This window comes from Adiantum capillus-veneris, chromosome 16 (genome assembly GCF_014529385.1).
Source record: "Adiantum capillus-veneris isolate H3 chromosome 16, ASM1452938v2, whole genome shotgun sequence".
Classification (NCBI taxonomy): Eukaryota; Viridiplantae; Streptophyta; class Polypodiopsida; order Polypodiales; family Pteridaceae; genus Adiantum; species Adiantum capillus-veneris.
Window position 1 is genome coordinate 114,117,227 of NC_140946.1, and position 27,631 is coordinate 114,144,857.

At 44.3% G+C, this 27,631-nt stretch overlaps 1 protein-coding gene across 2 annotated transcripts in view; it reads left to right on the plus strand.

Annotated features, from left to right (window-relative positions):
- NOXY38 (tetratricopeptide repeat (TPR)-containing protein) overlaps positions 1-27,631 on the plus strand; it is a 56,863-nt gene that overhangs the window by 27,600 nt on the left and 1,632 nt on the right. For both annotated transcript variants that reach the window (XM_086485499.1, XM_086485500.1), the window contains exons 6-25: positions 4,530-4,661; positions 22,546-22,705; positions 22,781-22,974; positions 23,207-23,308; positions 23,405-23,540; positions 23,737-23,865; positions 23,964-24,378; positions 24,474-24,578; positions 24,664-24,782; positions 25,052-25,160; positions 25,244-25,381; positions 25,455-25,625; positions 25,769-25,855; positions 25,943-26,170; positions 26,300-26,407; positions 26,500-26,568; positions 26,656-26,814; positions 27,166-27,222; positions 27,303-27,343; positions 27,427-27,546. In XM_086485499.1, coding sequence (XP_086341625.1) covers positions 4,530-4,661; positions 22,546-22,705; positions 22,781-22,974; positions 23,207-23,308; positions 23,405-23,540; positions 23,737-23,865; positions 23,964-24,378; positions 24,474-24,578; positions 24,664-24,782; positions 25,052-25,160; positions 25,244-25,381; positions 25,455-25,625; positions 25,769-25,855; positions 25,943-26,170; positions 26,300-26,407; positions 26,500-26,568; positions 26,656-26,814; positions 27,166-27,222; positions 27,303-27,343; positions 27,427-27,546 — 2,779 coding nt within the window. The remainder of the gene's footprint in view (positions 1-4,529; positions 4,662-22,545; positions 22,706-22,780; positions 22,975-23,206; positions 23,309-23,404; positions 23,541-23,736; positions 23,866-23,963; positions 24,379-24,473; positions 24,579-24,663; positions 24,783-25,051; positions 25,161-25,243; positions 25,382-25,454; positions 25,626-25,768; positions 25,856-25,942; positions 26,171-26,299; positions 26,408-26,499; positions 26,569-26,655; positions 26,815-27,165; positions 27,223-27,302; positions 27,344-27,426; positions 27,547-27,631) is intronic.

Sequence of the window (27,631 nt, forward strand, 5' to 3'; positions counted from 1 at the left end):
CTGTCCTAGATCTATTGAAGTGCTATGTGTCAGAGCATAAAGGAAAATGGGAGCAATATTTGCCATTGGTGGAGTATGCATACAATAATACAGTGCATTCATCAACTAGCAAGGCACCTTTTGAGATATTTGAAGCAGATAAGTATGTTCAGGACATGGATGAAATGTACAAGAAGGTCAAAGTGGCCTTAGAAAAGACTCAGGCAAAGCAAACGAAAGCAGCTGATGGTCACCGTCGTGAAGTAGTATTTTCACTTGGTGATTGGGTGCTTCTACGCTTTGAAAAGGCAAGGTTAAAGAAGATGAAGGGCAAGGAAAGATTGTTTCCAAAGCGCAGCATGCGTTACTATGGGCCTTTTCAAGTATACGACATAATCAATGATGTTGCATATAGGCTGAAATTGCCTGAGAGTTGGAAGATTCACAATGCGTTTCATGCGAGTCTTCTCAGACCCTATGTGGGTGATGTGCCAGAAGATATGCCAGCTGAAGATCAGCCGGAAGTCGAGGAACTTGACGAGATCTTGGTCCCGGAACAGATTTTGGCACATAAAGAAAGAAAAGTGAAAGGCAAGGTTGCTAGGCGTTACTTGGTAAAGTTCAGAAACTATCCACCAATGGATGCTTAAGTGGATGGAAGAAGGTGAACTTGCAGAGTCACCAACTGTGTTATCACTTTACCTTGCACACTGACAATCCATGTAGCTTTGAAACTCAAGGGATCAAGGTAGGTTGCAAATCGAAGGCTTCAAGGTAAAGTAGACAATGGCTTCTGAAAGAAATGATGTACATGGTATTTAAAGTGAGCTCAAATGAAATACCTGTTACATGAATGCTAGAGCTGTACAGATTGTCAGTTTGGCAATTGCTCTTATGGAATGTCCAAAAGTGTGCTTAGTGCTGTAGAAGTGAGTATTTCTTGTCAGTTTGTCAAGGATACAGTAATTGCTTCTATTAAAGGGTACATGTGTAACTGCATTCTTAAACTGTCGGTTTAGGTATGCTCGAAAGTGTTACGGGATCCAACGTGTACTAAAAGACAGTGGCAAAATGTGTGGCTACCATTTTGTCATTGGAAAGTTAGTGACTCAAAGCAATGGCAGAGTGCGAAGCTACCACTATGTCATTGGAACAGGGTTCACACGCAGGCAATACATGTGTCGACGAGGTGTTGAATACACCAGGGTTGACAATGAGCATGTATGTGTTGTACATGTGTCGACAGGTGTTGTATACATCAGTGTTGACTGCAATGTGACATAAAAATGTGTTTCATGCAGATGAAACCCCGAAACCCCGAAACCTATGAAACGTTTTGCCGAAACGCATGAAACGGACATGCTTTTTTTATGAAACGTTTAAAATTGGGGCTTCTTTTCTATTTTTTTGAGGTCTAGCTCCAGTTAACAGATGATTGTGGTCCCTAAAACTTATGGTTTGTGTCGTTGAATTAAGTTTGAACTTCGTTCAATAGAAGTATTGTGCTAAATGAATCAATGATGAAACTAGTGGCTGTGTTTTAACTTTCATCAATACTGAACATCTCTTTGATCGTGCTCGCTTGAAGTTGCTTCTAAGCAGTGAGCACTGACCAGTGAGCACGTCTCTCTCTCTCTCTCTCTCTCTCTCTCTCTCGTGGATATTAAAGTCTAGATTCATGTGTGCTACATTGTATACATATTTATCATATTTTATTAATATATAATTTAATGTCGTTTATGAAACCTGTTTCATGTTTTTGACGCTATGAAACGAAACGTTTCAAAACCTCGAAACCCCGAAACGACCGAAACCACGAAACGTTTCATGTCACACTGGTTGACTGTGAGCATGTACGACATAGATGCAAACGAGGACGTTTGAGATTTCAAGAGGGGGGTATGTCACCAGCGTGTAACTACTATCTATCCTTTTTGTTGATTTCTTTCTTATTATTTATTTACTTTCACTTTTTGGAAACACCCCTCGGGAAATCTAACTGCCCTGCATTGCATAGCTAGTGTGGAACTGTTCAGAGGGAGTCCAGGCCTGAGGGCAAGAGAGCACTAAGGTTGGACAAGGACTATGGTTAGCCAAGTGGGGTCATTGACTAGCCAAACTGGAATCCTTTGTTACAGAGGCTACATTTCAGTTATGGGTGTGGCTGCAGTGTACAAAGAGGGTCGAAATACAATGGCAGCATCTCCTAAAATTTAGGGAACTGCTATTTTGGGACCTGAAAATGTCTTCGCGTCATTACGTGCAGTTTGACATGGGGATCATTTTATTACTCTGTCGTGAAGTCAACGGGCAACCGGTTGGGAGATTTTTAGGCGGCAACCCCGAAACGAGAAATAGCTTGTAAATGTGCCAAGTGGCACATTTCTGTGCACTTTCCTCATGCAACAAGAAGTGGCGCTGAATTTATAGCTGGGAGGCTCATTTTGCAAGTTCCTGTCCACAGGTTAAGAGCTATGGAGTGCTTCCTTTCCCTCCTATGTACATTGCTTCCTTTCCCTCCTATGTACAGTGCGGTGCCATTAGTGATGCCCTGCACGCTACGCACTGCCCTCTCTCTCCCCTATGGCAGTATGTTATGCCCCTCTAGTGGGCTTTTCAATTGACCAATGTACAGTTGTGTGGGTTCATGCACGATTGCCGAGGCAAGAGCCTCTTGCACAGGTACTAGATTAGCTAGCGGCTAATCCCTTGCAGGTACAGGTGAATTCGGAGAGGTTTCACGCCAGAAATCTCGTCCGATTCAAAGGGCAAGTAGCCCTACAGGTGCGGGAGCTCGAGGACTTGCTACGGATGCGACCGGCACGCGAAACGGAGCCCGAGACAGTAAATTACAGCCTGCTGTGTATTTTTGCAGGTTTAGGGTTTTGGCCCTAAACGGTCCCTAATACCCCCCGGAGGTTCGGGGACGCGAGGGGACCGCTGTACATGTGATCTGGCGCATTTTCGGGGCTGAAAACAGAGAATTCGGTGTGCTGCTGATTCTCGCCAGGTTTTGCAAAGTGCCCGTATGCGTCGGGAAAGTCATTCAATGCGTGGGAATACTGACTGTGAAGGGTCCTAGTACAGTTCTGCTGCCGAAATCGGGCCGGAACAGTTGAAATTCAGCCAAGTTTGTGCGGGGCAGCTTGTAGGGAACTACAGCGTTTATTCCCTCTTTTTTTAACAATGAAGAAATACCGAAAGGGGCACCTAAGTTAGGGGCCAATCTGGTGTCGGTCTACTCATACAGGTGCAATCTAGCAACCGGTATCCCTCTCCCCTTTGTTGTGTCCTGAAAGTACAGGTAAAGTGGGCGACAAATTAAATGGGTGAAAGCAAATAAGGTTTAAGTCTAAAGTCTACCGCCCTTCTTGAAAGTACAGGCCGGTTTCAGGCACAGTATTGGGGACCAAAAGATGGGTTGCCCCTTCTTAAAGAGAATCTTTATTAATGGGGAGAATTTTCTCCAAACACAAGAACCGAAGAAAACCCCTTTGGTTTAGATCTCAGACTTGATGGTAGTTTTCTTCCCGTGCTTGTAGTGCTGCTCTTGGTCGATTACTGTAGGTACTATCTCACGCCAAGTGATCCTGTTGAGACACCCATTGATGACCAGCAACGAGTGAATATTTGTACATAGCGGATGCAATTGCACAAAAAGGTGAGTGGCCATCTCCTCTGAATCGATTTGCTGACCTGTGAGAATTATCTTTTGTTGGAGCTCTTTCGTCTTGTTGATGTGATCCCTCATGGATACCTTTCTTGGCGTGTGTGAAGTATCTTTTGTTGGAGCTCGTTCATCTTGGTGATGTGATCCCTCATGGATACCTTTGTCGATTGCCATGTCATCATTGTCATGCGGATTGTTTCATCAGCAATGCGGATTCTCTGCCTGTTTTTGCGGCGTAATTCGTCGATGGTGGAAGTGGAGTAGACATGTCACATCATGATCCCATATGCTTGCCTTGCCACATGGAAGACTAGGAAGTGGTTCTAATACCTATGGTGAGACTCCCCTAGGATCCATCTTACACATGACCTGACACAAGCCAAACACTGTACGTAAGACATTGTAAGGGATAGTACTCACCTCCTAATCAGGCCCACCCTAATAATTTCTATCATATCTATTATCATATGTTTTTTCGCCTCACCTGGAAGTACAATACTAATTCAAAACTTGATCATTCTAAGATACTAATTCAAAACTTGATCATTCTAAATAGACTCGGATGTTGGGGAATTTTTAGCAACAAGCATCATTGCAAACTACAATCATGAATCAAGATTTTAATGTTTGTCACGACTCACAAGCTAGTTTGGGGTTTCTTGTGCTTCGTTTTTGTTTGGTACATTAAACACCTGTAATATATTTAACTTGTTTGGAAATGTGGTTTGGATTAGAATGATGATTAGATAAACAATCTTGTCTGGGCTTCAAAACTTCTGTTTCTAGTCTTTGCCTACATATACCTTATCTTCTTGTTGAATATGTGAGCTTACTTGGTTTTTATACTTTTTCATGGGGTTTAATTTCATTCATGTTGCAGCTGTATATGACGACAGGTCTGTTAGAACTCACGTTCGGAGGACAAGGGAGCTTCTCTCTACATCAAGTGTTCATTCATCTTTTTCAACAGCTTTAGCGATGGAGAATGATTTGAAGAATAAAGCAGATTCAGGTCTGCCCGTTTGTCTTAATGATTGACAGCTTGTGAGGTCATGCGTGCATCCCTGAATATGATAATATTGTTCAATTATGAAGTGCATGCTCCGGTCTAAATTTGAGTGGTAGTGCTCATTATTGTGTTGGGTTGCCTGGTTATGGTGGTCACATGTTGAGATTTGAGATATAGGGTTTCCATTAATTGTACTCCAAAGGCCTTTGCAACTGTGTGCTTTGTGTATTGGCGTGCTTTCTTGTGAGTTATTACGTACTGTGTACATTTGATATAGAAGTATGGGTTTCAAGGTTTTTGACTTTGGGCGATTAAAAGGGTTAACGTGTGTCTCTTTTGTGTGATTCAGTATTTGCATTTAGATTTGCCCTTGCGCATTATGCATATGAGGATTTCGGCGTTTATATTGCTGTATTATTGTTCGTTTACTAAGGTGGTAGAACCACACTTAGTGGTGGAAGTGTTTTCTTGGACATTTCAAGAAAATCAGTCAAGACCATGTCAATGTGCATGACCTCGTTTTTTTCTTTACATGCTTGCAATCAACTCTATCCTTGTCTTAGGCTCCTGCTCCCCATTGTGATGTGCACACTAGTCTTAGGTATACGAGGGCCCAGGACTTGTCATAAACAAGTTGAGGTTTGGATGATATAGTGATCAAAAGCCCAATTTTAGTGCTAGATCGTGAAGTACACCTACAAATGTGAAGTGTAGACTAGCCAAGTAAGCTGTGTCAAGTTATTTTGCGCATGCCTTTTCTAAAAACAATTTTAAGTTAATAATGTTTTGTTTTATCTAGTTTTGTTTCGTAGCAAAGAAAGTGTCTTAGTTTTTTTCTTTTTTCTTTTCTTGTGTCCCTTGCTTTTATAGTTTTATGAGAGCTTTATTCCCTCTTATAATTTGTGATTTCAGACTATTCTCAACTTATGAAGGTGTATATAAGTGTAAGCTATTGTATTCTCCTCTCCAGCAGATTAGGGTAGAGAGAGAGAGAGAGAGAGAGAGAGAGAGAGAGAGAGAGAGAGAGAGAGAGAGAGAGAGAGAGATGAAATTAAATGAAATATAATGATTATTGATTTATTAACGTCTTCAAGAGGCCAAAATGACCTATGACACCAAACCGCTACAAAGTGGTGAATCTAATGCCATGTCTGGGTACAAAAAAAATAAAATGAAACTAGAAGTGTTACTAGTTGGAACTGTGTGGGGTATGTGTGATCACTGAATCCATCCTCATCACACACACACGCGCGCGTGCGCGCGCGCGCACACACACACACACACAGAGAGAGAGAGAGAGAGAGAGAGAGAGAGAGAGAGAGAGAGAGAGAGAGAGAGAGAGAGAGAGAGAGAGAGAGAGAGACCTCTATGGGGTCCCAACTTAAGAAACCCCCGCCTCAAGCATTCAAGTGATATTTGCTTGCGTATTGCATAAATGGATTGTACAACACACCAAACCTGCACGCACGACCCTCCAAAGATGGTTATACTTGGGGAAGGAAGTTGCTTGTAGTAGCTACGTGGAATTTGAGTACCTCTGTGGGCTGAAATGAATGGAATTTGATCGAGAGAGTTGGCTCACCCCCAAGCCTATGACGATTATTGCGAGGTTGTAGCTCTAAGATTTTGAGAATTGTGACGCGTTTGTCTCTAGCACAATAATAGACCTTCAACCCTTGATCCATAGGGTAAGTTGCTAATGCTCACCACCAATTAGTCTATGTTCTCTTACACCAGCAACAATACTTTTCTAAAGCCAAAAAAAGCAATCACTTCAAACAACATATCCAGCACTGTTATTGGAACCCTACTCTGGAGCATTAAGATTTATACGGAATTCCCCCCCGATGGCGAGGTGATGGGTTGCCCCATGCTGACTACTGTGGTGAGCTCTGTTGAGGTGCTTCTACTGGCACGATGAAGGGCTGCTACTGTTGATGACATGGCGGACTGCTCTCTCTCTCTCTCTCTCTCTCTCTCTCTGTGCGCGAAGTGAAGGCCTCTTTCTGCGCGACCTGTGTTGCAAAACAGCGTGGGTGTCACAAGGACGTGGCAACTGCTAACCTTAGTTGTTGGTTTCTTTCCAATGATTTTTGTTTAATTTTTGAGACCCTCTTTTTGAAGTTGCAAATGGTCAGACATTGTATGGCCAATGTGAACGATAGTTTCACCCGCAGACAGGAAGTTGGTCGGCACTGGAACTTGTAAAGTAAAAGGATGTCTATGCTCAATTCAAGATCATGTAGGTCCCCCCGTCGCACTTAGCAAGTTGATGGATACTAGGAAGTGAACTCAATAAAGGTACAATGTCAAGGTGGGGTCACCAAAGGAAAGTATCCGATAGCTGGGCTACATTGCATTTTTGGATGCAATCCCAGTGGGGATTGATGGTCAGATAACCAGTGGGAGTCCAACGGAAGCATCCCCTAAAATTTAGGGAACTGCTATTTGGGGCCACGAAATTTGTTTGCGTCAGTAGCTTCAGAATGACAAGGGGAACATTTTATTACTCTGCTACAAAGTCAACTGATGCACCAGTTGAGAGATGTTTAAGCAGGAAGCCCAATGCGGGGAAATTGCATGCATGAGTGCCAAATGGCACTTTTTGGCCAATTTACCAAGTCTGGGAGAACAGAATTCGTAACTGACTTTTTGGAGCAGTTCTGGAGGCTGATAACTATAATTTTCAGCCATTTCTCTCCATTTTTTAGCTTCCCATGACTTTACCTAGGACCGAGGAGCTCATTTTTAGCATTGGAAGGCATCAGATGCGTGTTTACATGGCTGTTTTGCTGCGTTTTCTGTGATACGCAGGTTTTGGCAGCCATGAAATCTTCCCCTTTTGCATCTATTTGTTCAACAGATACATTACCGGTCAAGTGCAGAAGAGGGGGCGCTCGATTTATACTGGGGGGATGCTTCATTGAGAACCTGTCACAAGTTAAGAGCTATGGAGTGCTTTCTTTCCCTCTCATGTAGAGTGTGGTGCTAGGAGTGATGCCCTGCACACTACACACTGCTCTCTCTCTCTCTCCTCCCTATGTGTAGTTATGTGATGCCCCACAAGAGGGCTCTTCATTTGACTGAGGTAGAGTTGTGTGGTTTTCATGCTTTTGTGCTGAGGCAAGAGCCTCTTTGAGCACGAACATGGGTAGCTAACTACTACTCCAAATCAGGCACCGGTGAGGGTCATAACCTTATCGTACAGGTGCGTTTTCAGCGCTGTGTATGCGCTGTAAATTGACTGTTTTTCAGCCATACGGATGCCAAAACCATTGGGAACAGTGTCCCACCGACGGAGGACAGTTCGGGGCTGAAAACAGAGCAAAAACTAGTAAATACAGCGTGCTGAATTTACTGTTTTTGGGCAGGAATCAGAGTGTTTATGCCAGTGGAAGTGAGTTCCTGCAGGGGAATTGGTTTCGGGCAAGTTTTGGGATTGTTATGTTGTCGAAATTTGGCCAAAACAGGTGGTATCTAGCGGGATACAGGTAAAGGATTCCCAGGACTCTACTTTGTAATTTACCCTCTCAAAGTATAAAGAAATACTGAAAGGGGCGTCAATCTTGGGGCCTACAGGTTGTCAGCGTCTGCTCGGGGCATTCTAGCTTCCGAGCCGTGTGTGTACTTAAGTGTTAATTCCCGTCGTAGGTTTCCTTTGCACGTTCTCTCTATGTGTGTCTAAAGTAAAGAATTTCGAGTGAAAGCCAAAGCCTACCGCCCTACGGGCCGGTTTCAGCGATCGCAATTCCGCAGCTTAGCGTGGGCAAGTTCTCCACGCAGCGTGTTCAGAACATACCAAAGAGCAGCGTGCGGGCGGGTACACAACAAGGGGACATAGGAGCAGGGAGGCGTGGAGGCCACACAGTAGCAACAGAGCGAGCAGCGCGCAAGTTGTCCACGTTCCAACAAAGGTGTTGCGTGGCAGATGTAGGGCCTAAAGTTCGACATAGTAAATTAGTAGCGATGCTCAACAACTATTTGACTCAACAATAGAGCCAATATCTAAGGTCATGGCGATGAGTGTTGTACACAGAGGATTGACAGTGAACCTTGGGAAGACCAAGGTCATGATCTTCCGCACCTCTAGGTCAATTCGGCGAGCAGCCACTTTAACAGTAGCAGGAGGTACAATCGAGGTGGTCACCTCCTATGTCTATCTGGGAGTCCCCTTCACTAGCAAATTGGGCCATTTCTCCATGGCTTAGGCCGCCCTTGACAAACTCACCCGTAGATATGCAGCTTTGGCCAGTGGAGATGTGAGTACACACACTTTCATGAGCCGTGCCTGAAGGGGTGATACATTAGTCACACCAACCCTGATGTACGCAGCAGCAATGTGGGCACCCGGATTGACAGATAGCCAGTGGGCATGGATTGAGAGACCACATGTATATGTTATCTCCCGCTTGTTTCGAAGCAAGCACACAATATCGCGGGACATCATCAGGGCGGAGCGTGCTAACCCCCCCCCCCCCCCAATGGTAGTGGAGGCACTCTTTCAAACGATTTGCTTTATCCAGAGAGCAAGTGAGCTCCCGGCTGACAGACTCACACGGCGAGCTTTCACCCATTATTAGTCGTCTATTCTACCTGTACTTTCAAGACACAACAAAGGGGAGAGGGATACAGGTTGCTAGATTGCACCTGTATGAGTAGACCGACACCAGATTGGCCCCTAACTTAGGTGCCCCTTTCGGTATTTCTTCATTGTTAAAAAAAGAGGGAATAAACGCTGTAGTTCCCTACAAGCTGCCCCGCACAAACTTGGCTGAATTTCAACTGTTCCGGCCCGATTTCGGCAGCAGAACTGTACTAGGACCCTTCACAGTCAGTATTCCCACGCATTGAATGACTTTCCCGACGCATACGGGCACTTTGCAAAACCTGGCGAGAATCTGCAGCACGCCGAATTCTCTGTTTTCAGCCCCGAAAATGCGCAAGATCACCTCTACAGCGGTCCCCTCGCGTCCCCGAACCTCCGGGGGGTATTAGGGACCGTTTAGGGCCAAAACCCTAAACCTGCAAAAATACACAGCAGGCTGTAATTTACTGTCTCGGGCTCCGTTTCGCGTGCCGGTCGCATCCGTAGCAAGTCCTTGAGCTCCCGCACCTGTAGGGTTACTTGCCCTTTGAATCGGACGAGATTTCTGGCGTGAAACCTCTCCGAATTCACCTGTACCTGCGGGGGATTAGCCGCTAGCTTATTCAGTACCTGTGCAAGAGGCTCTTGCCTCGGCAATCGCGCATGAACCCACACAATTGTACATTGGTCAAATGAAAAGCCCACTAGAGGGGCATAACATACTGCCATAGAGGAGAGAGAGGGCAGTGCGTAGCGTGCAGGGCATCACTCCTGGCACCGCACTGTACATAAGAGGGAAAGCAAGCACTCCATAGCTCTTAACCTGTGACAAAATCTGAAAATGAGCCTCTCCCAGCTTCAAATTCAGCGCCACTTCTTGTTGCATGAGGAAAGTGCACCAAAAGGTGCCACTTGGCACATTTACAAGCATTTTCCCGTTTCGGGGTTGCCGCCTAAAAATCTCCCAACCGGTTGCCCAATTGACTTCACGGCAGAGTAAGAAAATGTTCTCCTTGTCATTCCGGAGGTAATGACGCAAACACATTTTCAGGTCCCAAAATAGAAGTTCCCTAAATTTTAGGAGATGCTGCCATTGTATCTTTCTAGGTCATCTGACCCCCTTTGTACACTGCAGCCACACCCAAAACTGAAACGTAGCCTCTGTAGCAAAGGATTCCACTTTGGCTAGTCAATGACCCCACTTTGGCTAACCATAGTCTTTGTCCAACATTAGTGCTCTCTTGCCCTCAGGCCTGGACTCCCTCTGGATAGTTCCACACTAGCTATGCAATGCAGGGCAGGTAGATTTCCCGAGGGGTGTTTCCAAAAAGTGGAAGTAAATAAATAATAAGAAAGAAATCAACAAAAAGGATAGATAGTAGTCACACGCTGGTGACAGGATCTCTGGGAGCTATATATCAGACAGACTTGGATCACATCTCCCCTTCAGCGGAAAATGTCACACTCGGAGTAGCATCACACAGACTCGAGATAGAGATGGGGCGAGCTCATGACAATCCCAAGGAGAAGAGAGTTTGTGGAGTATGGGAAGAGGAGGTGGAGAGTGAGGAGCATTTTGTTAAAGCTTATGATGATCTGCAGTCACATACAAAGACGCAGGTTGGGGGGGAGGAGACAGTCACATCTTACAGTTTTTTTCTAGAGGACCACACCTCCTTCACTCCCAGATCCATCGAGGGGAGTTGACTCTCCAACAGGTTGAGATGAGCCTGGGGCCACGACGTCCGCGTGTTACCGTATGCCGGGTCCCACGACTCTACCACAGACAGATCAAGGACTTCCAAACCCAATTGCGTTCATCCGAGCAGCCCTTGCTCCCGATCCTCCCATGTACCACACTACACCCTCCTATTAGCACAGGATGGATTTAGCTAGCTTGATGCATTTGCATGGTTGTACTACCTTGAGCATATAGACATGCACACATCCCTGGTACTAGAGCTCCCCCCCCCCCCCCCCCCCCCCCCCCCTCCTCTTCTGTCAAAGTGTAACAGACTTGGACACTCCAAGTCAAGAATCTACCGCGACACCACCAAATAGCCACTCCAAAACAGTTCACAATTTATTCGACACTGGCCCGACGGAGTTCCGTGCCTACTGGCGTCCCTTTCGGTATTTCTTTTTGTATTAATCTGTGTTCAAAGTACAAGAGTGCGGGCACGCGCTCACACACCGACTCCGCGCCCAGATGCTCTCAGTTATGAGGCCTTGCCCACATATTTAAAGAGTACAAAAGGATGCTAAAAGCAAAGCCCCCCAAAAAGCTCAAAAGCTATCCCAAAAGCTAAGCTTTGAAAATAAAGCAAAAGCTTTCTCTGCTTTTCACAATCTCTCTCTCTTGAGAGGGAATAAAGCAAACAAATGAACTCTCTCTCTTTTGCTTAAACAGAAATAAAGCAAAGAGGCTTCTCACTCTCTCTCTCTTTCTCAACTTGCGTAGGAAAAGCAAGTCCAAAAGCTGAAATCAAAAACTGTAGCCCTGCTGCCCGAAAATCATGCCGCAATCCGCGGGGGTCCGTACAGTTGCCACGTGTCAAGCATGTCACCAAATTAGGGTTTTTAATTTTTAGGGTTAGGGTTTCAACCAATTAGGGTTTTTGATTTTTCGCAGTTAGGGTTTCAGCAAATTAGGGTTTTTGATTTTCCTGCAGAGCGGGCAGCCACGTCATCACTTTGTCACATACCCCCCTCTTGAAAGCTTTATAATCGCCCTCGATTACGTTTGCAAAACAGACAGAGGCTATAAACTATCTTAGCAGACAGTGACTGTTAGTACCTACGTACTAGGAACACACATCTAGCACATGTACCAATCAATAATCACATCACACGACATCGTAGGACATCACTAGACATCACAAGACATCTTATGACATTCAACATTCATTCGGATCTTAGACCATGATTTAACGGCAATGTAGTTAACAATTGCATCTAGATCTAGTCGAGACCTCATAGATGCCCGATTGACTAACCCCTATTGCAACCATGTCTATTTGAGATCAATTAGACCAAAATGCTACAGTCATTTCGTCTATCAGGTGCTGCACTTAAAAACAAGTTAAGAGCAAATCAGTTTCATATTCCGGAATTCCATTTCATAAACTCATCCAGCAGAATACTGTCAGCTCTCAGTATCCTTGAAGCTCAAAGAGACATCAGTGACTCTAGTATTCAAAAATCGAGGCATTTGTTGACAAAGGAGTGGAGTAACTCTCCTCTTGTGCAAACCCATTGCACCAGATCTCCGGCCAAGCTGAATTCTGGGTTCCATTTGGAATAGACTATGCTAAACCAAAAAGCTTCAAGGTAAAGATTCACATTCCGAGGAATATCTGCTAGGTCTTCCTCCTCCATTCGCTTCGCGTCCTTTGCGAAGTAGGTCTTGAATTTAACCAAGAACCGTCAGTTCGCTTTACCTTCTTTCTTTCTTTCCGTGCCAATTTCTGTTATGGAACGAGTATCTGCTCGTTTTCGTCCAATTCGGGTTGTTCATCAATAGGCACGACGCCTTCAAAAGGCTTCAAGAGACTCACAAAAAAAAACATTGTGAATCCTTCAAGTATTTTAGCAGGTTGAGTCCAAAGGAGATATCATTTATCTTTTTGGAAAACCTGGAAAGGTCCACACTATGTCATGCTAAGCTTACAAAGAAGCCGCTCCTTTCCCTTTTGTTTTCTTTCTCGGTCGTGCCTACCCATAATGTAAGAGCACCCAATCCTTCTCCTTCAATTGCAAGTCGCGACAATGGCGATCTGTTGCCTTTCGTGAAATTTTTGCAAAGCCTTCCGGACCAAGTCTCTCGTGAATTGGTCGGCTTCAAAGAATAATCTTATCTTTCGTGCTAAGGAAGGGTAGAACCTTCGTAGCAAATTCAAAAATCTCAAATAGCATCTTCCCCTTCAAAGAGTCAAACGTGTTTCTGTAGGCATATTCATCAAATGTAAAAACCTTTTCCAAGTAGTCTTCTGATCCAACCAAGAAGACTTCAACAAATCCAATACCATTGAATTAGCAATCTTTGAGTGCTCGTCAGTCTGCGGGTTGAAAGAGAACTGCAATCGCGTGCCTGTGTTCTCCCAAATAGCCGTCCAAAACAAACTCGTGAACCTCGGGCCCTGTCGGAGACAATTGTCTCAGGCATGCCATGTAATCTGAAGACCTGGGCAATAAACAATCGTGCCCACGCTTTGTTCTCGGGAGATGAAATCCATTGCAATTCTTTCCCAGGGCGGGTAGGTATGGGTAAAAGGTTGTAACAATCCTTGTGCTTTATGCCTGTCAAACTTGACCTTCGGTCATACCAAGCAACTGCACACAAACTCGTCCACATCCTTCTTGAGTCTCGGCCAAAAGAAGTATCTCTCTACCACTTTCAAGGTGGTAGCAATGCCGCGATGACTCGTGAAAGGCGGACAATGGCATTCGGTTAGAACCTTTTCCCTCAACGGTTGTGTTAAGCACAACATGGTTTTCTTCATCAAGTAGCCATCCCGAATGGAATAATCCGCTACTATCTCCCCTTGCTGTATTCAACTGAATACATGTGCAAAATCTGTTCTGTGGCGTACTGACCGACCATATCCTCGAAGTTCCTATGATGTACGCGGAAATAGCCAGAACCAACGGCTTTCGGAACAAAGTATTTGCCTCCAGTTTCTTTTGTCCCTGCACATGGACAATCCGGAAGTAAACCGTGATAACAAGTTTTACCCACAACGTCTGCTTTTTTCGATAGCTGCTTCTGTGACAAGAAGTAGTGTAAACTCCCATCATCTGTGAAAACCGTAAAATCGGCTTCGAGTAGGTAATGTCGCCATTGAATAAGAACATGGATAGCCGCCAAAAGCTCTTTCTCACAAATCTGTGCTGTCAATTCTGGCCTTCAGAACAATTGGATCTCGTAGGCAATGACATTGGCCTTCTTGCATTAAGACCGCATCCAGACTACGACCACAAGTATCACAATATACTTCAAACGATTTCTGCAAGTCCGGCAAAGTCAAAACTGGTACCGTAGTCAATTTCTCTTTCAAAATCTGAAAGGCAGTCACCTCTCTGGGTCCCCACGAGAAAGGGACTCCTTTCTGTGTCAAGATATGCAAAGGGGAAGCAACCGCTCCAAACTTTCGAATGAACTGCATGTAGTACGAACACAATCCCAAGAAGCTTCTAACTTCATGGACATTCTTCAAATCGGGCCAATCACAGATAGTCTCTATCTTGGCCGGATTCATTTGCACTCCTGCCGCTGACACAATGTGTCCCAAATAGTGTATCTCTGGTAAGAAAAATTCACTTTTCTTCGCATTAATCACTAACTTGTGATCTTGTAATGCCTGAAAGACCTGAAGCAGATGATCTCTATGTTCTGCCTCATTCTTGGAGAAAACAATGATATGGTCAAAGAAAGTGCCAACAAATAGCCCGTACTCTCGAAAAATCTTGTCCATCATCCGGTTAAATGTCGCAGGAGCATTGGTTAAGCCAAAAGGCATCACCAAAAACTCAAATAACACAAAAGTCGTCCGAAAGGCTGTCTTGTAGACGTCTCCCAGGGCGATTCGGATATGATGATATGCACTCTTCAAATTAATCCTGCTAAAGCACGAGGATCCTTGTAATCTGTCGAGTATATCATCGATCCTAGGAATTGGAAATCTGTTCTTGATGGTGATTTTGTTGAGAGCTCTATAATCGATGCACATTCTCCAGGATCCGTCTTTCTTCAAAACCAACAACACTATAGAGCAATACGATGAAGTACTAGGCTGGACAAGACCCTTTTCCAAGAGGTCTTTCACTTGGTTCATAATCTCGTACCACGAGAACAACGCCGTGGTTGACTACCGGGTCGAGAATGCGACTTTGACAATTGAAGGGCTTAGAGATTGTACTTGATGAACTTCAGTTTCTTTACTCATTTTTTTTTGAGGAGAGAATTGAACGATGGATGAAGATCGAATATGTTTTGACCTGAACAAAAGAACGCCAAGATTTTCTCCACACTCGTGCCGATTGCTTTTCAAAGGGCGTGCCAGGCAAGTTACCACCTGCTCATCCTGAAGATCATACCATTGATCTGATTCCTGGAAGCACACCACCGAACCGGCCACCTTACCGTGTGAGCCGAGGACAGAACGAAACCAAGGGATTTCGAGTAGAAGGTCCGAACCTTCCAAGGCAATTACGTAAAACTCCGGGTGCCCCAAACACCCCCGTCATTGCAAACGAAGTTTGCCAATGCTCGGTGTGATGGCAACATCTCGTCCGGGTGCCACTTGAACTACCTCCGCTTGTGGCCTCAGCCTGTCGGGCATAATTCCAAATCGAGCCGCCAATTCACAAGAAGTTGACCTTGGCTCCTTCAAAAGAGCTTCTTGATCTTTCCTTTTGCCCTAAAAACGGCAAAGTTGTACTTTCATTTACTTAATTCGGTTCGGGTCCCACGCAATGTGATACCAGTGCTGTTTTTTATCTGCCTTTTCTGCCACATCCCTCAGTTGCTTTAGAACTTTCTAGACTTTCTTCATCATGTTCATTTGGTGCCTTTTTAGGGCACTTCGCGGAGATATGCCCAGTTTCCCCGCATTCAAAGCACTTCCCCTCCTTTATGTAGAGAGCCCTCTCTTGAGGAGTAAAGCTTGGGTCTTCCTTATCTTTCTGTTCTGGGTTGCTCTTTCTCTTTCTACTTTCACTTTTCGAAGTTTGTTCAACTCTTTGTGTCATGATCTCATTTGTGAGGTAGGTCAGACTGCCATAGTGAATGGCAAAACCCCGTTTTGCATGACTCATCAACTCTTGAATGGAAGCTAACTTTTGTTCTAAGCAGTGATCTCGGTTCTCGGTAGGTAGACCCAAGGTAAACCGCTCAATCTGCTCCTTGACCGAGATCTTCTTAAATGAAGAGGCGGGTAGAAAAGAGCTCTAGAATCTCTCGCAATAAGCGTCCACTGTATCCATCTTGGTCATCCGAAGATGGTTCCAAGCAGTTCGTATATTGCGTTCATACTCTCGAGTCAGTCAAGAAGAAATAAAAAGCCTCTTTAATTTCAGCCATTTAACTGGCGCAGTCTTGCTTAATAGAAGCTTGAACCACCAAGTTCGAGCATTCCCCTTAAAGTAAGAGGCAACTCTCCGAATCTTAAGAGTGCTCTGAGTAACGTCCTCCCGCGAAAGCGATGTCAAACTGCTGTACAAAAGACAAAGCCTTCGAAGCATCTCTATATCCCGAAAACGTGTCAAATTTAATTGACTATTCACCTTCTTTAAACTCTCGGACTTTCTTGCTTTTGTCTTTCAGAAAGTCATTCTGGTTGGCTTTGTAAAAAATCTTCTTCTTTGCATAAAAGAAGTTGTCATCAGAGTCTGAAATGTCTGTAGACGACGAGTCCTTTGTAGAACTGTCACTCACGGGGCGAGATTTAGTTCTTAGTCTTTTTCTTGCCCTTTCCGAAGAGTTGCTTTTTGCTTCGCTTCTTGCCTTTTCGGTCTTCTTCGCTCGAGTCAGATGAGCTAGAAGAACTATTAGAAGAAGAAGAAGAATTGGGTACTCCTTCAAATCGAACACGCTTCTTCTGTTTTTTTGCCTTTTCAAGTGTCGATTGACGACCCAAATAACCCGGGAAGTCAGTGCCTTTCTTCTGCTTTTTGCCGTGCTTTGCAGCTTTGTTTTGCGCAATCCGTGCATCAACCACCTCTTCTAATTCCTTCTCTGAATACTTCTTGTGAGCAGAAGGTTTCTTGAGAGCGGGTTTTGGGAGTGGTGTTGTGGTTTTTTTGCCACTGCGCATGCACCTCCTGGAAAGAAGTCTCGCTGATATATTTTGCAAATTTTGGGTCCTTCGCAAAATTGAGCATCATCTTTGTTGCATCGCAGATCAATTGACGATACTCCATCTCTCGACGCTCCACCTGAGTAGGCCGAGGCGGGCCATACTCCTTGTCTGAATCTTCGTTGTGATCCCTTCTCGCATCTTCGGATGCAGAGGGAGTCGTCTGATCTTTGCCTGAAGCCAAAGGTGCCGTGGAAAAAAAAATTAGATCGGATTTCCCATAGAAGAGAAATCGGCCGTGCTCTGATAGCACTGTAACATACTTGGATACTCCAAGTCAAGAATCTACTGCGACAACACCAAATAACCACTTCAAAACAGTTCACCGTTTACAATTTATTCGACACTGGTCCGGCAGAGTTCCGTGCCTAGAGATATTGGCCCCATAGATTGGCGTCCCTTTCGGTATTTCTTTTTGTATTAGTCTGTGTCCAAAGTACAAGAGTGCGGGCAGGCGCTCACACTCAGACTCTGCATCCTGATGCTCTCAGTTATGAGGCCCTGCCCATGTATTTAAAGAGTACAAAGGGATGCTAAAAGTAGAGCCCCCAGAAGCTTTAAAAGCTGTCCCAAAAGCTAAGCTTGGAAAATAAAGCAAAAGCTTTCTCTGCTTTTCACAATCTCTCTCTCTTGAGAGGGAATAAAGCAAACAAAAGAACTCTCTCTCTCTCTCTTGCTTAAATAGATATAAATCAAAGAGGCTTCTCCCTCTCTCTCTCTCTCTCTCTCTCTCTCTCTCTCTCTCTCTCTCTCTCTCTCTCTCTTTCTGAACTTGCGTAGGAAAAGCAAGTTTAAAAGCTGAAATCAAAACCTGCCGCCCTGCCACCCGAAAATCACGCTGCAATTCGCGGGGGTCCGTACAGTTGCCACGTGTCAGGCAGCGTCAACAAATTAGGGTTTCTGATTTTTAGGGTTAGGGTTTCAACAAATTACGGTTTCTGATTTTCCGGCAGAGCGGGCAACCACGTCATCACTTTGTGACACAAAGGTGAAGCGGAAAAGGGTAAATCGGATTTTGAACTTGTTTGCAATTGCAAGCAAACCTTCTCTCTGGACCGGGCAGCCAATAGATCTCGGATCTATCGTGATGGATCTTCTTGAACTCAGGTTCCTAGCACGAACCGCACACCGTACGGGCACGAGAATTCACCGCAAGCAATTCCACATCAAGAGGGTGTGCACACGGCAAGGGAAGGGTAGCGCTAGAGGGAAAGAGATCTTAGGTGGAAAACGTGAGAAAGAGAGATCGTTGGTGAGCAAAAATGTTAGAGAGAGGGTGAAGCGACACACATTGAAAATGCTAGCAATAGAAAACGCTAGAGAGAGAGTGTGTGCCGAGCTCTGCAATGATCTCAATATGTGCCAAAAGTACAAGGAGGTGGGTTGCATATTAGGCAATTTCGAGAATCCCCTTACCTATTGCAAAACTCCACGATCCTAATAAATAGCTAAAAATGCTATAAATATGTAAACTCAATGAAAGTGACCCGCCACACATATTTAGTAGCAGTTTACCGTGGAGTGCATCGTCGAGAAAAGGTACGTGTACCTCATATACGGCCGGGCACAACCACAAAACAATATTCAGTCTGTAATCTGCTCCTGGGAGATACTGAAGCTATCATCGGACAGGAATCTGAACTCTTAACCCCCCCCCCCCCCCCCCCCCCCCCCCCCCCCCCCCCCAAACAAATAGATCCTATCATACTCCAAGGTTTTCTATTTATTTTGTACCAGTTTGGATTGATTTGTCTTTTCCGATAGATGGAAGACATACACACATGTATACTGGATGTGTCTCATAGGCCGATGTCAGCCTATCATAGACTTTAAAAAATCTCTCTCTCTCTCTCTCTCTCTCTCTCTCTCATAATTATACGTAGACTACAGGACATGGGTGTGCCTATAGAGCGGTTATGGGGTATTCTGGCTTTATACATGACGGTGATGGGGCGGGTTCGCACTACTGAGGGAATGTCTGACATGGTCCACTCCACTATTGGAGTGAAGCAGGGATGCCCTCTATCTCCGACTCTCTTTGGGATGTATGTGGATGAGTTTTCAGACTATGTAGAGCGTCAGGGAGACAGAGGGGCTCAGCTAGTAGAGACATGGATTCTGTTGTTACTGAGTCTGCCCTTGATCTCCGGAGTCATGACAGAAACTTAGTACGTTGAACTTTGTGTTGATGTATGCTCATGTGTGTGTGTGTGTGTGGTGCGTGTTGTGTTGGGGAGCATATGTTAGTACCTAGCTCTACACCCACTATTGGGCACTGACGACGATAGTGGGGATGTCGTGGTATTTAGTCAATACTATGCATGATGGTTATATTGTCTCGTGGGTGACTGCCATGGGTCCATACCTTGCACTTTCCTTCAAGGGTGAATCTGGGCTTCTCTTGGATTCATCTAGGTATATGCTACTATATGTTGATGATATTGTGTTGATTTCCGACTCTTCAGAGGGGATTCATTGTCATTTAGATGCTTTGCATACATTTGCTCATGACAGTGGATTGCCTGTCAACCTGGGGAAAACCAAGGTTATGGTGTTCAACACCACACCACAATGGGTCAGGAGGTCAGCACCCACATTTACGTATGGCCAGGAGACTGTGGAGTACACAGATGCATATACTTATCTTAGGGTAGTCTTCGGTGGACCGGTGTTTTCAGTTCGCAGGTTCAGTTTCAGGAACCGTGAACAAAGCTCTGGCTTTTTGACTCTCTAGTTACTTCAGCTATGCTCTATGTAGTATGGGGTTCAGGTATGGGGACCCTCAGTAGACCATCATGGGAGATCTGGCAACACAGATGGATAGAGATGTATGGAGAGGCCTCTGGTCTCTATGATCGCTCGGATGATTCAGGCTAAGACTTCAGTGCCGCATGAGATTATCTGAGCCGAGCTAGCTGTCCCCCCCCTCGTGGTGGAGGCATTGACTAGATCAGTATCCTTTATACACGGTTTATGGGATCTCCCTAGGGACAGATACGCTCGGCTTGCCCTAGAGTCATCTCGACAACTACAAGGCGATACAACATGTTGGTATGGACAGATGACAACATGGTTAGATTGCCTCCATTTCAATACTCCCTGGATGCACCCCCCCTCGTCTCTCACACGGACAGAGATCACCAGACTCATACGCCAGGATCTGATTCAGCTAGATACCAGGAGCACATGGATACAGCCGACACAGGAGTTGGGCACGAAATTGGCCTTCTGCAGAGAGCGTCTTCTCCAACTCACGGATGACGGTTTTGTGACTAGGCTTGCATACATGGATACACACTTATCTCATGGGATACGATGCGCTATCGGACAGATACGCACATCTTCACATCAGCTCCAATCGAGGTGGCCGATTTCGAGGGGTGCTAGCAGGCGCCAGAATATGGCACTTATGTAACTTAGAGCCAGAGACAGAGCTCCACTACACGTCATTGCCCAGCGTACTATGAGATACGCGGCCGCTTCCACTGCCTGTTTAGAGAAGGTTTCGGACTATTTTCTAGAGTCATGAGATACGAGGATCAGAGATGTCTCGGATTGTTCTTGCTAGAGCTGCGCAGACTTAGGGAGATCTTGCTGAGGACATCAGGGGAAAGACAGCCTCAGAGACGAATCACAGATTTCTTTACACCAGCCAGGGGAGAGCCAGAGGAGCAGTCATCACAGGAGATCTCAGAACCCACCCACACTAGAGGTACGTTGCTTGACCGAGCCACTGAGCTAGGCAGATCCAGATGCCCGCGACCTCGGGGGGTCTCCCACCATTGACGAAGGCTACAACAGAAGATACGGATCACTCTAGCTCGACATGCAAGACGCCCAACCAGAGTTCTGACCATGGAGGAGGTTGATGAGATTCGACAGCGACCGATGAGAGATTTCATTTGAGCCCACATCACCCCCCCCCCCTTATCTCGCCTCAATTCCGAATCAGCTTCAGATTCGTTCCCTTTTTCCTTTTTCCTTAGTGTTTTAGTGTTAGTTCTTTGTAATTTCTGTACTCAGACATGATATCAGATTCACCAGTTGTAAATTTTTGGTCTCATAGGTCATTTGGCCTTTCGAAGACGTTAATATAACATTTCATCTCTCTCTCTCTCTCTCTCTCTCCCTATATATATATATATATATATATATATATATATATATATATATATATATATATATATATATATATATATATATATATATAGGGCTGTGCACTCCGGCTTTGTGACACCAACTATACTGCAATCTATGTAGCTGGAGCTTGCACCAACTGCAGCCTAGTGCCTCTCCCTAAGGATTGGCGTCCTGCACCACACCCTAGCTTGGGTGTTCAGGGAGGCACTGCCAAGGGTCTGCAGTCGTACTGTCCACACAAGATTGGTTCTATTTGCAAGATTTCGTAACCGCCCTAACCTAAGGGCCTGGTTCACATTAGCCGAACATTGTTTAGGCGGCCATATGGTGCCGAGGCATGTAACACAGTACCCTCTTTGGGCCATTATATACTTTAATAGATTACCCTTCGAGTTCCTTAGCTTTAGTTCCCTTTTCATCATTTTTTCATTATGTTCCTTCCCTTTTTTTGTTTGAGATGATATACATTGATATGTCTCATAGACCAAGTTCGGCTTGTCGAAGATCTCCATCATCTCCTCTGCTATTTCTTTTTTCTCTAATGTTTCTATTTTGTGCAAGCATCAGTCTGGTTGAGTCCTCCTTGCATAGCTGGAGTTGTGAGAAAAATTCAGTACATAGACCCTAGTCTTGATGTATGCTCATACGTGCGTGCGTGTGTGTATACTTAGTTCTACACCCACTTTTGGGCACTGATCATGTTAGTGGGTCATAGTTTGAGATCAATACCATGCACAAAGGAGCTGATAGTTATATTCTTCTTGTGTATTACTATCTACTGTTTTTGGCAGGAGTATAACTTAAATTTTCTTTGTACAGGAATCTAGGTTTCTCCCAGATTTATCCAGGTATATAGGTTTATGCTGGAGATTCAAGCTATGTCCTTGATTGCTGTAGCTGCTGCTCTAGGTCTAATAGTTGCATCTTAAGGTTCAGTTTGGGTTTGTGTTAGTTATTATCTTTACAGCGTCACCAGTGGTTTACGCTTGTCATCACTCTTCGACAGCCCCACATTCAGGGTTTAGGCTCTTTCCCATTCTTTCTAGGTTACTGAAAGAATATTTTTGAAATGGATATTGGCAAGTTTAAACAACCATGGCCATCAGTTAGAACTACTACAATACTCCTAGCAACACCGCAGCAAACGTCATCCTCTCTGCCTCGTCATCTTCAGTTCACCAAATGTTCACTTGATTGTTTTGCCGTCTGGTTAGATTTGGGCTGCATTGTGCGATTCCTGTATTCATGGTTTTTTGCCGGTGGTGTTTTTATTCAGGATGGTGATGTGTTGTTGTTTCCTGTGAAGGGCTACCCAAGACAGAAGCACCCGAATTGGAGGGTCTTGGTTTTATGGAAGATCCAGCTGGACAGCTTGAGGACCTTGTTGCTTCTCCAAGTCTACAGGAAATAACATGTATTGAAAGCATTGCTTTCTCTTCATTCAACCCTGTTCCAGGATATCGAAGGTACTGTTGAACTAAAACGAGTCGAAGTTTTGAAGATGGTTGTGAGGGTTCTTACTGCTACGTGGACTTTTGCAGGCTTTTAGGAGACCTGATTTATCTTGACATTCTTACGTTGGAAGGGAAAAGTTTTTGTGTAACAGCCCACACCAGAGGTTTTTTTGTGAATGCAAGTGCTGGAAGCGTCTTGGACCCTCGCCCTGCCCATCCTCCGCGTGAAGCAACAACTTTGGTCGGTCTCTTACGTCAGCTCAGCGAGAAATTTTCCAAGGGTTTGTGGATGCCTTCTGTCTTTTGCTTTTTGTCTCTTCTCAATATGCTTCCCAGCAATTGTAATTGTGACTGTTGGTTCTTACTGCGCAGTGCGACTGAAGTATAAGCTTATTGATGCTTAGTTTTGAATATGCTTTCCGATCCTCTCTCAAAATCTGCTTCTTGTGAAAGTTGAGAGCGAATTTGTACTTTGAATGCAGTCTTTTCAAGTGATATTTACCTGTCCTGTAGGTTTTCTGGAAGTTCTAGAGCGTAAGGCTCAAGGTCATCCTTTTGAAAATGTACCCTCACTTTTGCCTTGCAGTCCTTGGCTGGGACTCTATCCTCCACCAGGTGAGTGAGATAATTCTATCCGTTCAAAGGAGCACAGAGCACTAGTCTTTTTGATACTTGACTCTGTGTGAAGTATGATGATATATTTAACTGCAGCACACAAAAGAGATGTTGCTCGGGCGGAAGATGCTTTGACTTTACCCTACGGATCAGAGGCAATAGGCATGCAAAGGGACTGGAATGAAGAGCTGCAGTCTTGCAGGGAGTTCCCACGAAAAAATTTACAAGACAGGTACTTTGAAACCTTCTTATACTTTTTGCTTCCTTTGTTTGTAAGATGGTCTAATCACAAGTCGCAAACCATTGGTGAATTATGTAACCCTTATCTACTTTGTCTGTATTTTATTTGCCACTGTCTAGTTTGAAGAGCTTCTTGTAAGGAGAAGAGCTCTGTAATGATTTTTGACTCACGACCATTTTAATTTCAGAATTATGCGGGATCGTGCTTTATACAAGGTGAACTGTGACTTCGCTGATGCTGCAATGAAGGGTGCCAAAGGGGTTATTGGTCGCTGTATTCCACCCATAAATCCTACCGATCCTGAGCGTTTTCACATGTAAGAAGAACCTGTTTTTGTCCCTGTATAAAGCCAATTATTTGCCTGATAAACTTGGAGTGGGTGACCTATACGATTTTGTTGGTTTTTTGCTGCAGGTATGTACACAACAACATATTTTTTAGTTTTGCAATGGATGGTGACTTTACACTTATGCAGCAAATGCATGAGCAAGGATCGAAGGAAGCTTCCACTATAGATGTTAAAGACAATTTGAATGCAGAGGTTAATGACGTTCCCAAAGCTCTGGATGATGGCGATTCTTTAAACAAGAAGGTAGAAGGAGGTCTGCCAAATATGGAGTCGGGGGACACCCAAAAAGAAACTTCTGTTGCAACAGGTGACTCTGAGGGAAGTACTTCACTTCAAGCTGTTGATAGTGAACAGGCCACATATGCCTCTGCCAACAACGACTTGAAAGGGACAAAAGCATACAATAATGCAGATGTACCTGGTCTTTATACTTTAGCTATGGCAATAATTGACTACAGGGGCCATCGAATTGTAGCACAGGTAGCAATTGGGATTGCCTTTTACCCTCCTGTTCTTTTGATGCATATCGAAGGTATTGATAGTGGCCAATTACTTTTTATATGCACAAAAAACAGAGTATAATCCCTGGTATCTTACAAGGCGACAAGTCAGAGTCTCTGCTTTATGGCTCTGTAGATAATGGCAAGAAAATATTTTGGAATGAGAAGTTTCATGTGAAGGTACTCCTTTTGTGACTTTCATGAGCTCGTTTACATCGGTAGCATCATTGTTAGGGGCTGAAATAGTTTGGGGGTGCTGGTCCAGGTTCTTGAGGCTGGAAAGTTATTGCATATTAAGGAGCATGAAGTGTTTGATGGATCTGGTGCCGTTGTAAAAATGGCAGCACCTGTGGAGTGTAAGGGTATAATTGGCAGTGATGACAGGTGTGTAATGAGCTTCATTCAATTTTTTATAAAAAACTTAAATGGGTCCACCCATCTTTATCTCATGCAATGATAAGGAATTGAGAGCATTTCTTAAAAAACTGTGGGGTTAAAAACACTCTGGCAAGGGCCTTTATATTTGAAAATTTATAATGGAAACTGAAAGGGGAGATCTCAACTCAGCAAGTGGGTTTAGTTGTGGCTGTGCAGATGGACACTCCTTGCATGTTGACTTTTCTTCTTTGCATGCTTCAATTTTGCTTTGGCAGGCATTATATTTTAGACCTTATGAGGACAACACCAAGGGATGCTAACTACACAGGCCCAGGATTCCGACATGCTGTCCTCCGCCCTGAGTTGGTTGCTGCATTTTGTCAAGTAAGTTAAACTTGTGGATGTGTTCAGGATCATAATTTTCGAGGAAAGAGTTTTAGGTGCTTATGAACGATGGTTTTTGATAGGCTGAGGCTGTGGCTAAAGCGAAGGGGAAGGAAAATGAGGATGAAGGGGAAGACAAAAGCTTAGCCCAAGTGGATCTTTTGTCTGTAAGATTGAATCCAAATGTTCTTACGGAGTTCAAGCTTGCTGGTGAACCCGAGGTCTGCGCTGTGCCTCTTGATGTATGCTCAGTTAGTCTGAGTTGCTGTAGAGTAACTTATGTGCTGTGAGCAGGAAATAACTGGTGATGAAGAGGCTGTAAGGAAAGCGGGGAGGTATTTATTAGAAACAGTTCTCCCCAAGTTTGTACAAGACCTAAGTAGCCTTGAGGTGTCTCCTATGGATGGACAGACTTTGACAGAAGCATTGCATGCTCATGGCATAAACATGCGATATTTGGGCCAAGTAAGTTGAAGTTGGAGCGGTGTCTCGTGGAAACAATACATTATGCCATGGGTGCTGTTTGTCAAGTTGCTTACGAGTTTTTCGAATTGTATAATTTTTTGTCTGCCTAAATTGTTTATTAATAATGAAAGGGTTTATGCTAGGTGGCAAATTTGTCAAAACACCTGCCACATATATGGGATTTGTGTGTTGTAGAAATGGTTACTCGAACTGCGAAGCATGTATTGAAGGTGGGGATGCTCTGTATAAGGCAGTGATGATAACTACCATTTATTTCTAGTGTGTGTGACATGCTGTTTCTCGGTAATTTATTTCAGGGCATTCTTAGAGCTACCCAAGATCATGATGTTGGAGGTGCCATCGCACACTTTTTCAACTGCTACATAGGTCACGACATTCCCGTTGGGGCATTGTCAAGTAGCTCTGAAAAGAGCTCCGATACCCCTCCTACCCAATCCTCTGGAAAGGGTGGAAGTTCTGAGAAGGGAAAAAAGAAAGGGAAGGGTGGCAAGAAGTCTGTGGATTCCTCTGGCTCTGCCAATGTGGTAAGTCTGTGAGGATTTGCATAGTCCACTTATTGGCGCTCATTTAACATGGGGGCCTTTGTAAAAGGGTTCTCTTCTGCAGGATCATAGCCCATTTCTTGCTCTCATCCCTTTTTATGCATTCATCAGAGCACTGGCCTCGTCAAAGATGATGCTGGAAGCCAGGCATCATATCTTTGTGTCAACTCTGAACTTATATGGAAGGACATTCAGGAAGCCGTGAAGTTCAAGTATCAGGTTCTGTTATTTTGAAGTTTCAACTGTGTTGCTGAACTACATAAATAGGTCAGCAGATTTGAATCAATGTGTAATTTTTTGATGTTTTGCAGTTTGATCTGCCTGATGATGCTCTTTCAAAAATAAAGAAAATCTCGAGCATTAGAAATCTATGCCAGAAGGTGACATTTTCTTTTTTTGGTGAAGGCGATGATGTTATCCCTGCTGTATTGAGACACTAAAGAAGTTGTTTTGTTCGAATGTCATAGGTTGGAGTGACACTAGCAGCCAGGAAATACGAATTTGATGCACCTATCCCTTACCGAACTTCAGACATTCTCGACCTGCATGCAGTTGTTAAGCACTCTGTTCCTATGTGTGCCGACGCTCGGGACCTGTTAGAAAGTGGGAAACTGAGACTTGCCCAGGTATGTGCCTGGGGTTTTTTGGTTAGTATTTATCTTTTTTTGCTAATGTAGGTCATTCGTAGGAAAAGCGAAACAAACACATGTGCACATAAGTTAATGCATAACCTTGACTGTTCTTTGCGTCTTATGCGTTCTGCAGGGAATATCCTTGTTTTGAAAGAGATTTATGCACCGTAGTGTTTGTAATGCTATAATGATATTGCTGGCTAAACTAGCTGCAATTGTGGGTGTATTTCAATTTGATTGTGTCTTGTGTGCAGCCATGCCCCTACCCTAATTACTTTATTCTCCTTCACTTTCTTTGTGTAATTTGCCCCCGACACCACTTATGTTTCTTCTTGATGTGAACAGGGAAAACTTCCTGAGGCTTATGAACTTTTCTCTGAGGGCTTCAGCGTGCTTCAGCAGGTGAAACTTGTCTTGTGGTTGTATGGATAATCAAAATAACTAACTGGCTAAACAAATGTTAATATGTTTTGAGAACTTAGGTTTGTGGGCCCATGCATCGAGAGGTTGCTAATTGCTGCAGGTATGCACATGTCAGAAGTGTTAGGGTAGGATCTCTTTGTATGATGCAGCTGATTCTGTTTTTCTTGCGGGGGTGGTGCTAAGGTATCTAGCCATGGTGCTTTACCATGCTGGAGATATGGCTGGGGCCATTATGCAACAACATAAGGAGTTAATAATTAATGAGCGCTGCCTTGGCTTGGACCATCCAGATACTGCTCATAGGTATTGAATTGGAGGATACACCAAATTTTACCTGCCTAGAGTTGCTGCAAAGTTCATCTCTTTCTTTCAATGAACACATTTTGTT